Genomic DNA, 10,851 nt, shown 5'->3' with positions numbered 1-10,851 from the left:
TATATACTATATATATATATATATATATATATATATACACACGTTGACCTTAAGGCATTCCACATTCCAAAAATATGCATGTCAGGTTAAATGGGTGTTTATCTGTATGTTCTCTGCGATTGGTTAGCGAGTAGTCCAGACTGTACCCCGCCTCTCGCCCGAAGACAGCTGTGATACCCGCAACCCAAGTGCGGACAAGCGGAATAGAAAATTAATGGACGTTAACCTCAAGTGCTGGCTCCTTGAAGAACTTCACTTTATATTATATGCTTTATACTATATTTATAACACAAAATATAAAAATCAATTGTGTTGTGTATTCTTATTCTGTAAACTAAACTCATCCGAAGAACTATTGGCTTTTATTTTGAAGGCGACGGATTAAGTTTACGGAAAAAATCGCAACTTCCGGAACGGATTGTGTTTTGTTTTTCGATGAATAATTCACCTTCCTGGTGTGAAGACTTCCTTGTCAGGTAAATTGTATGCATTTAATGAGATCACGGTTGGAAATATTTGTCCTACATTTGCGCGAGAAGCAACAGAAGTGTTTCGTAGCGTACGTTTGTGTCGCCGTTTGCTAATTATTTTCCCAAACAGTGTCGCCTGTTTGCCAGCTCAGCGCTAGCTTGGAGGTAACGTTAGCGAGACGAAACCTGGACGAGCTTGGATCACACATTTGTCTCCAATTCCCCTATGTAAAAGTATGATTACACTCTTTGACATAAAGAGTAAATGAGTCAGGAGTGCATGCAACCCAGCCGTCAGTGTATTATGTCTGTTGTTTACATTGCGCTGTCCGTCTGACGCTTTGCTAAGTCACATCCGTTGTCTGCCAGGCTTTGCTAAGCTGTTCCCCACTGAAACGTTTTTGTTTGGTTGACATCTGGGATTTATTTCTCTAGTCTTTATGCTGTCCACCATCTGAGTTCGACAGTTATTGACCCATCATGGTAACAACCTTAACTAAGATCACACGCTTTCGCTTTTTATCACCAAATGGATGCATTACAAAACATTTCTGTTCATCAATTTCGGATTATTCAACTAGTTGTTTTTGTAGTAGTCCACTGAACCTCTCAGGATATGTTATTTGGTACGTAAATGCATCTTTCAGTTTTAAATGCGCATTGTTCAGTGCTTGTGGGAAAAACTGTCCAATGGCATGTTTTTCCCTAAGTTGAAATGTTTACTGTCCCAGGAGAGTGAAGAAACGAGAATGTTTACACACATTTAAGTTTTTTGTTTATCAATTCTTCATTACTGGCTAGAATCAAAATATCAGAATAATCTTTGCAGTTCAGTATGTATCAGAATGGAATTAACTAATAATCTATAGATAGATTTATTTTAATTGAAAAGTGCAACATTTTTCATCTTTACATACCATACTTACCATACAACAGTACAGTGGCCGACAGGGAAAAATGCACAGCAGCATCCAAACGCTCCAAACACGGAAATTATCCAAAAGTAAAAACTCACAAACACCATAAAACACATGCAAAGGGAATATGCTCCAAATTAAAAATGCTGCAATCATAAAAACACTGCAGGATCAAAAACAAATGCAAAAGAAAAATGCTCCAAATTCCAAAAATACACACAAACCCGAGAAACAACATCAGCATACAATGGATGTTGTAAATTCAAGGATACTATAATAATAACAGATAATATAATAATTTCCAGTATTATAGAGCAGCTGATTTTTTAATGTTAAACAAAGACATAAAGAAAAATGTACCTTTTCATTGCACCACCTTCCTTCTGGGCATCCCACTCATGTCTTTAAAGATGGATATTCATCAGGTTTGCGCCTCTGGTAGCCTGGCGACATCCGTTTTGTTTCTTGAACTTGCAGCATTTAAATGTTTGCAGCATTTCCCCATCGCATGTGTTTTATGGTGTTTTTGTTTTTGATCATTTGTGTTTGGACGTTGCTCCGTCTTTGCCCCTGTCGGCCACTGTACAATGTGTATTTTATTGTAGCAACAAGGAATTGTAACGAGTTGTGTAACATATGCTCATGGCTTGGTACATACCTTGGTTTTAATGTCAGAGTTCGGTTAAGTTTTGGTACAGGAAGGAGACATGAATGCAAAACAAACTGTTCAGCTTTTGTGTAAATAGCTTCCATTGTGTTTAACATGAAACATAATAAACTGCAAACAGCTGTTTGGTAGTTATCCAATAAATACAAATCTCAAATAAAATAAATAAATATGAAATACTTTACAATGTTTCCTTTTATGAAAGTGCAACGATGTAGACAAGTGCAGCAGTAACAGTCTGATTAATTATTTTATTTTCTTAGTTCCTAAGTTCCGTCTTGGCAGACATCCAGCATTAACAAATTAGTTGCAGCTTGTCGCTCCTTGCCCGAACAATGCCGGCACACTACTTTCAGCTTATCCACTTGTATTAGTCCGTTTACGTCAGGGGTCACCAATACAGTGCCCGCGGGCACCAGGTAGCCCCCCACGACCACATGAGGCGCCCGCTGGCCTGCTTTTCATTCAGGTTTTCAGTTAATAATGTGAGAACTCTAGAAAGAAATGTATCCTGAAACATAAAATGTGAGTTGTGGATACCAGCATTTTGTGAATGTTTTGGTAAAACAAGCATATTTGATTTGTTAGGGTTGAAATAAGGTATGAAAATCATTTCTACAAAAATGAGTAGCTAGTGGCCATTTTCATTTTCTAAAAGTAGCTCTCGCAAGAAATACGTTGGTGACCCCTGGTTTATGTTTACTGGTTTACGTGTTTCACCAAGAAGGCGAAGTGTTCACAATCAATGGAGGAGGGTCTCCAGGCTTCTTCTTGGCACAATTGCGAATCATGACTCCCACAAGCCAAAGGCTGGGCTACACTGTATTTGATTCCCGAGTAAATGCATGACGCAAGGCACACTTCCTGTCCCTCACTGAATGTGTTCTGTACAAACCGTATATTCCGTCCTGAAAAATCTAATACTAAAAATAATAATAATATGCACAGTTACCCGGCTATTTGTAACACAATCCAGTTTTACATAGATAGCAAATCTCCATTCACAACTCCATATGTCTACAATACTGTACAGTATCTCACAAAAGTGAGTACACCTCTCGCATGTCAGGAACCATTTTGTTTTAGCCTCTCAAGGGACACAAGAAAGAAGTACAGTTGTCCCTCGACACTTTGCAGTTTGAATTATGACGGGTTTTCAAAAATCTATTAATCAATCATGCTGTTTTGTGGTTGAATACGGCCTATTAATAGTACTAAGCAACTGTTATGTATTTTTCCCTAAATTAAGCATCTACAAGCATAAAAATGGCTAAATGAACTAAAATAAAAAAATATATAAGGCATTCAAAAGACGCATTCAGAGATGTTAACTACAAAAATATTTGATTTGTAAATAAGGAATTCTACTTTGTGGAAATTTACTTATGTTTGGGTCTGGAACCAATTAACTGCGATTAACAAAAGATTACTGTACTGTAAATTATAAAGGGAGTATATAGTATGTGTTAAGGGAGTATACAGTATGTGTTCTCTCATAGCAACAAGCAATTGCAACAGTCAAGTTTTATATAGATAGGACAAATAGGAAAAGTAATAATCAGTATAGCTTGTACTGATGTGCTTACTTTGCCTCCTGAGAAGTAGAATAAAACTTCAAATATCTGACAAAACATTGAATTTGCTTGTACTTGTGGTTTTCTCAGGAGGAAATTGAAGTGGACCGTTTAAAGCAGAATACAGGGACGGTGAGTGGGTCATCAGGCAGTCTCCCTATGTCAGGCCGAAACGGGTCTGCAAGTGATGCAGACTGCCCGATCTCAGAGGACTGTCAAGTCCCGGATGTGGAGCTAATGGAGCTGGGGCCGCTGCTGGAGGAGGGAGGGGTTCGACAGTCCACCTCCAAAGGCATCCATGCAGAGGTAGGACTTTTAAATAACATCCCCCTGACAAAATGTGTGTCAAGCTTCAGTAATCCTCTCTTTTAAAGGGAGCAGCGATGCTAGCGGATGAGGAGGAGGAGGATGATGATGAGGTGGGAGAGGTCCTGACCTTGCCACTTCAGGCGCACCACGCCATGGAAAAGATGGAAGAGTTTGTACACAAAGTAAGTCAGACTTTCCATGCTCCACATATTGCAAACGTATACTCTCAGGTTGAGTGAATTAGACAGCACAGTGCTATACGTAAGGTGTGGCTACCTTCTCATTCCTACTACTACAACCTGTCAGTCAGCACAGGCGTTGTCTTGCGGTGTGGAGCCGCCCTCGCTTCAGTTATGTCAACATCTGTTTTCACAAGATGCAAATCGAGAGAGCTTGAGGCTTGTATCACATCCTGCTTGCTATTCCAAATGTCCCTGCAAGTTTGGCACTGCTCTTCTTGGTGAATCGGACGTGGTTGAAGCGTTGTTTTTAGTGTTTCGTCTGTGGATTTCTCCATGCAGTACACTGAATGAGTGTGATGCACACTCGGTGGACCCTTTTAACTATGTAAAACCAGTACTTGTATTGGATTATTCTTAATTGCATTACTGTAGCTATTAGTGCAAGTGTACTTAATGTTAGGGCTTCCTCACAAAGTGCCACTTCTTTCATCTAGACCTCACAGTAATAAAGAATTTAGCCATCGAGTAGTAAATATACCATTTATTTTGCAGGTTTGGGAGGGGCGCTGGAGAGTCATTCCCTTCCATGTCCTGCCAGAGTGGCTCAAGGACAACGATTACCTCCTACACGGGCATCGGCCTCCCATGCCTTCGTTCCGGGCCTGCTTCGGAAGCATCTTCAGAATTCACACCGAAACTGGCAACATTTGGACTCATCTGTTAGGTCAGAATGCAAAGATGTGTTGTCCTGTGTCCCCTATTTTTATTTCTGTCAGGGGCTTACAGTGTTAAAATATGAGTCATTGCCAAGCTGTTTTATCTCCCTCAGGGCTGATTTTATTCCTGTGTCTGGGCACGTTAACCATGTTGCGGCCCAACATGTATTTTATGGCCCCGCTGCAAGAAAAAGTGGTGTTTGGGATGTTCTTCCTGGGCGCTGTGCTGTGCCTCAGTTTCTCCTGGCTATTTCATACCGTCTACTGCCACTCTGAGAAAGTGTCCCGCACCTTCTCCAAGTAAGGCACTTTTCCACACTCGTAACACATGGTTATGGCTATGATTATGATTTACTTGTTTCTAACATGCTCAACAAGTTAGACGGACAAACATCACGTTTACTCTTGCACAAATTAGCATGTTCGAAAAGGGGTTGGAAGAACCAAAGCTTATTTAACCCTACCCCTCCTCCATGCATCCGTTGGGCATTTCTGTGTGGAGTTTGCATGTTCTCCCCGTGCGTGTGTGGGTTTTCTCCGGGTACTCCGGTTTCCTCCCCCATTCCAATAACATGCACGTTAGGTTAATTGGCGACTCTAAATTATCCATAGGTACGCCCGAAGTCAGCTGGGATAGGCTCCAGCATACCCCCGCGACCCTAATGAGGATAAGCGGCATAGAAATTGGATGGACGGATACGTATTTAATATTAACAAATAATTATTACATATAATATTATTACATATATTAATAATAATATTTACCTGAATAAATTGAAATGCAAAAATAATAATTATATGAATAGAAAAATGAATTACTTTAAAATACATTCAGATAAATAAAGAGATTGTAGTTACAGTAGATGAATAAAAAATACCGGATTAAGAAACTGACAGAAACATTGTATAATGTAAGCCCACTGGGCTTCTTTTCCTTTCCTGCACAATTTCTTGCCTTCAATCATTATGTGATCGTTGTTTTCATCATTGTGCACATAAATAAAATAAATTTGAAGCTCTACATACTGTAGAACCTCCTTTAAGATCCAACAGTGCAAAGAGATTTTTCAACTGGTCTTAAAACTTTGATCAGGAGTGTATTTGTACAACTGTGTCGTTTACACAGATGTAATGTTCATGGAAGTCCGGACTTGCAAAAAAATGTTTCAGCGTTCAAAACAAAAATGTTCAAAAGAAGCTTGTCTGTGTCTTTCTCCCACAGGCTTGACTACTCAGGCATTGCCCTCCTCATCATGGGCTCCTTCGTGCCCTGGCTGTACTACTCCTTCTACTGTTCTCCTCAGCCTCGACTTATCTACCTCACCATTGTTTGTGTACTCGGCATTGCCGCCATCATTGTGGCCCAATGGGACCGGTTTTCCACACCTCGACACAGGCCCACAAGAGCAGGTGATACTGTCCTATAATGCAGCAACAATCACGTGTCACTATTTTATATTTTATCTTCCAGTCCAAGTGGCCGACCTGTGAATACATAGTACCAACTCATTTGCATTGTCTTAGGTGTGTTTATGGGTCTGGGACTCAGCGGCATTGTTCCTACCATGCACTTCACTATTGAAGAGGGCTTTGTTAAGGCCACCACAGTGGGCCAGATGGGTTGGTTCTACCTGATGGGGGCCATGTATATCACTGGTGCTGGTCTGTATGCAGCCAGGATCCCTGAACGCTATTTCCCTGGGAAGTGTGACATATGGGTAAGTGTTTAGTTTGTTTGTTTAGTTTAATATTTGTTCGGAGAAATTATTTTTTCTTACCTCACATTTGGATACTTGTCTATATAATGTACGTATACCGTACCCCCAAGTGGTACCTTTTTGGCTTCTTACTTTGTCACTTTTCTTCCCCACTCAGTTTCAAACCCTTTCTTAAGTTTAGAGTAAATTAATTGGAAGCTAACTAGTTAGCTAGGTAGTTTGGTAATGCTCATGACACCAAAAATTTTATTGTTTGGAAAAAACAATAACAACAAAACTGCTGTCATAGAGAAATAAAAACTGTGAAATGAAGTGGTGATTTTGACAGGATTTTGACATACATGCCAGTGGGTTTTTGAAGCGACGCCATCTTGGCTGTGACGTCACGACCACAACAATTTCCGGGAACCAGATTCAAACACATGCAGCCATGAACTCATAGCAAAGCCAAGAAAGTGACATGTTCACAACAATAACACTATAATAACATTCACTGGTTTTGTGTGGTGATGACTATGATATAACACACAAAAAAGTGGCCACAAGTATGTTTTTTTTTTTATATGCACACTGCAAAATAAAAGACCAGTGAGAGGCCTGGAATGAAACCCCATACTATGCTAAGATTCCTAGAATAAATCTAGTCACAAAATATGGATTTACTTACTGAAACTGACAGATCGACTGCAAGACAGGCAAGAAAGATGAGTGACAGCAATCCATATTTTGCGAGCAATTAACGTCTACAACGTGTTGAGGAGTATGATATGTTTACGGACAGTGATAGCTACCAAAGATACACATTAGCCGCCTAGCTAGCGTGTAAGCTAGGACCCCACACTGCATTAGCCGCCAACACGAGGCTGGCTACTAGGTAGCATATTAGCAGGAGAAATGTGAATTGACTTACTGCCACTTTGGCACGCTTTTCCCCGGTCAAACGTCTTGTGGGTTTTTGACTTTTTATTTCCATCTGCAGGGCAGTATGGAAACATTTGTCCCACGAAATTTGACGATCATATGACAAGGCGAATGGTGTCTTTTAGAAATGTGAACAAGCATACTCCTTCTCCTCGAGTGTTCCAGCAAAAGCCTTCAACACAACGAGCAGGCATAATGCAAAAAAATATATAACAAAAAACAGAAATTGACGGAGAACTGGAGCATCATAAGAGGGAATGCGTTGTAGTGAATGGGAACTTCTTGGTGGGACGGTCCGGTCACGGTGTACATGTCACTTGCTCCGCCTCCTCCAGACCTGGAAAAAGTGACGAAAATCTTTTAAAATAGTAAATATTTCAATATTCAAGCACACATGTAACACAGGAAATATGCTTTTCAATGTTATTTTTCACGGGGGAACTGACAAGATTAACATGTGTTTTGGTGTCATGAGAACTTTAAAGCGGTGGCCATCTTTTGTGTCCTTGTAGAGATCCTCTAGTTTGTGCATAAGAGTTGCACAATGTGGTTTAAACAAAGATAGTCATAGTGAGGATGGATGTTAGACATGCGTCGATGCCATTCAATTGACCCACATTATGTTCAAGATACTACAACAATTAACTTTCCCAATGCTAACGTGTGTGTGATGTTTTATTATTTGTTATCATGCCTATTATATTAGGCAATTTGAGTATAAAGGGGACTATGGAGTGTTATTTAATGTCTAGAGGGCTCTAATGATGTTTAAAAAATGGTTTCAGAAGGTCGTAAACAGGTTTTCTATTCTCTTAACTACGAAAACATTCCATTTATTAATATTGAATCCTGTTTCGTGGAAATTCACTTATTGCGGTCGAGTCTGGAACCAATTAACCGTAATAAAAGAGGGATGAGAGTATTGGGGAATAGCGAGTAAAAGAAAGAGCAACTGTGATTCTTCTACTGAAATCTGACACCATCATCTTGTCTTCAATAATTCACAATATTCTGTGACGCAGATGTGGGGTGTTGGGTTGCAAAAAGCTCAACATTTCCTCTTATGCGACAGTACAACAGGATAAGCAAAGTTATGTTATCTATTTTCAGTTCTCAACAGTCTGATGTGTACATTGCTGGTGCTAATGACAACTGTGTTCTTTCCCCTTCTAGTTCCACTCCCATCAAATTTTTCACGTTCTGGTCGTGGCAGCAGCATTCATCCATTTCTACGGTGTTTCTAATCTCCAGGAGTTCCGTTACGGCCTGGAGGGAGGATGCACAGATGACTCTCTGCTCTGAGAGGCCTGACTTGTGACTTGTTTTTTTCTTTATAGCCCCTGCAAGCACCACACACACACACACACACACACACACACACACACACACACAGTAAAAATGCTGCTGGAATTCCATATTGTTACTTATTGATCTTTATCTATGTCTAATTTGCTCACAGGGTGTGAGGGCTTTGGTGTTATTATTTTCCTCCATTCCTCCGGCTTATTTTTGCTCCAACAAAGTAGCATTAACTAGCCAATGAGCATTAACAGGAGTCTTCAACAGTCACTACGACTTGGTCAATAATAAAACTTGAAAGTTGCATCCCAAGGAAAATCAGTTGAATTACAAAAAAAACACATTGGCCTCATAGTCTGTCAGTATGTGACGTAGGGTAACACGAGTATTGTTATAAGTGCTGTAGCAGTGGGAACCAATCATTTTGTCTTGGCTTGAGGATGAATGTACTTTTCGTTGTTTTGGTGCGGGACAACACTCCAGGTCAATTTAAAATGTAAAGGGGCCACACACATGTATATGAATACGATACATAGGTGCTGTGTACCGATATACCGGATGTGTTTTTACTCTACGAGCAATTATTGTGCAGCTGTTGGAACAAAATATGGCGTAGTACCACAAACCAATCTATTATTACCCCACTGCAGCAGGAGTGGAAGATTCGGAAAGCCCAGCTAATGCACTTAAATTTTACGAAAACAGTCACGAAATGTATATGATTTGAATTTACATACGTGATTGAATAGCACATCTAATGCTCATTCAGTAATGGAAAAAAATGAATGAGTGACTTCAGACCCAGAATTTTTTTATGCTGCCATTTCTTTGAACTGTTGTTATAGCATGAAAACATGCGTTTACTTTCATTTGATACATTCCTCTATCAGAGAAGAAGAAGAAGAAAAGACCGGATTAAAGCATGTAAATTAACTTCCCCGGCATTATTTTTTCAGTCAGACAACACGTCTTTTCTAATGTCTAGATTTAGCTCCTATGGGCCACGCACAATGTACAGTTCTGGATGGGTCATATTGTGTTTTTGTCAGTTGCGAGCTTCCTTTTTGTGTTAGATTTCAGATGCAATCTGGGGTGTAAATAGCGAATTGCACCTCCTGTGTGTTCTTAAAATTGGAGACTTTTAATTGACGTATGGGGTTTAAAATGTGTTAACGTGTGATTGATATAAATCTTTAGTATTCCTGTGCCTTAGGCCAATGGGAACGTTTTAAGTAAAATGGCCTATCTTAACAGTCAAGGAATCCACAATGATTTCCAAATGTAGGCTCGTCTTGTTTTCCTTGCCATATACAATCAAATCATCATTGAAACTACAACCCCATGGATAGGTTGTATCAACTGCTGTTTAAGACTACTTTTTCTAGATCAACTTATTCAAGCTTTATTACAAAGACTAAAACTATGTGTATCCTTGACTTTGTGTTATGTCCTGTGTAGAAGGTGAAAAATCATACATTTCATTGAAATGTAGGCGTAACTATTTATTAATCGTTATCTTGGAAAAATACTGTAATAAATGTTTTTTCCACACGTACAAACATGGCGTCCTGTTTTGTATTATCTCCAGTGGGATTTGAAAATGTATGTGACAGTTGCACTAAAAGTATTCAACCCCAATTGTAAATTTCATTTATTTTCAAAATATACACTGCTCAAAAAAATAAAGGGGACACTAAAATAACACATCCTAGATCTGAATGAATTAAATATTCTTATTAAATACTTACTCTTTACATAGTTGAATTTGCTGACAACAAAATCACACAAAAATTAGCAATGGAAATCAAATTGATCATTATTGCTATTGGGGGCGTCTTGTCTATCTGCTGTCTATTCCATTTGCACAAGAGTGCAAATGTGTGTTGTTAAGTGGACAGTTCCATTCCACAGACGTGTGATTGACATTGTGATTGATTAATTGTTCCCTTTATTTATTCATTTTTAGCAGTTTACACGTGTTTCATTGATAAAATCGCGACCATTTTTAATAGATGTATCTAGGATTTTTTTACTGATGTTTTTTTTTTTTTTGGTTGGTTGGTTTATTGCAAACTACT

At 39.2% G+C, this 10,851-nt stretch overlaps 1 protein-coding gene across 1 annotated transcript; it reads left to right on the top strand.

Annotated features, from left to right (window-relative positions):
• Positions 1–380: 380 nt before the first annotated feature.
• adipor1a (adiponectin receptor 1a) lies at positions 381–10,303 on the top strand. Its single transcript, XM_054785562.1, has 8 exons — positions 381–476; positions 3,719–3,934; positions 4,003–4,119; positions 4,672–4,843; positions 4,949–5,135; positions 6,058–6,245; positions 6,360–6,553; positions 8,648–10,303. Exons 2-8 carry the CDS (start codon positions 3,788–3,790, stop codon positions 8,774–8,776), a joined length of 1,134 nt encoding a protein of 377 aa, XP_054641537.1. The 5' UTR covers positions 381–476; positions 3,719–3,787; the 3' UTR covers positions 8,777–10,303.
• Positions 10,304–10,851: the final 548 nt, after the last annotated feature.

The sequence above is a fragment of the Dunckerocampus dactyliophorus genome, chromosome 8 (genome assembly GCF_027744805.1).
Source record: "Dunckerocampus dactyliophorus isolate RoL2022-P2 chromosome 8, RoL_Ddac_1.1, whole genome shotgun sequence".
Classification (NCBI taxonomy): domain Eukaryota; kingdom Metazoa; phylum Chordata; class Actinopteri; order Syngnathiformes; family Syngnathidae; genus Dunckerocampus; species Dunckerocampus dactyliophorus.
Note: the sequence above shows the minus strand (reverse complement) of the source record. Positions and strands in the feature narration are given on the sequence as shown.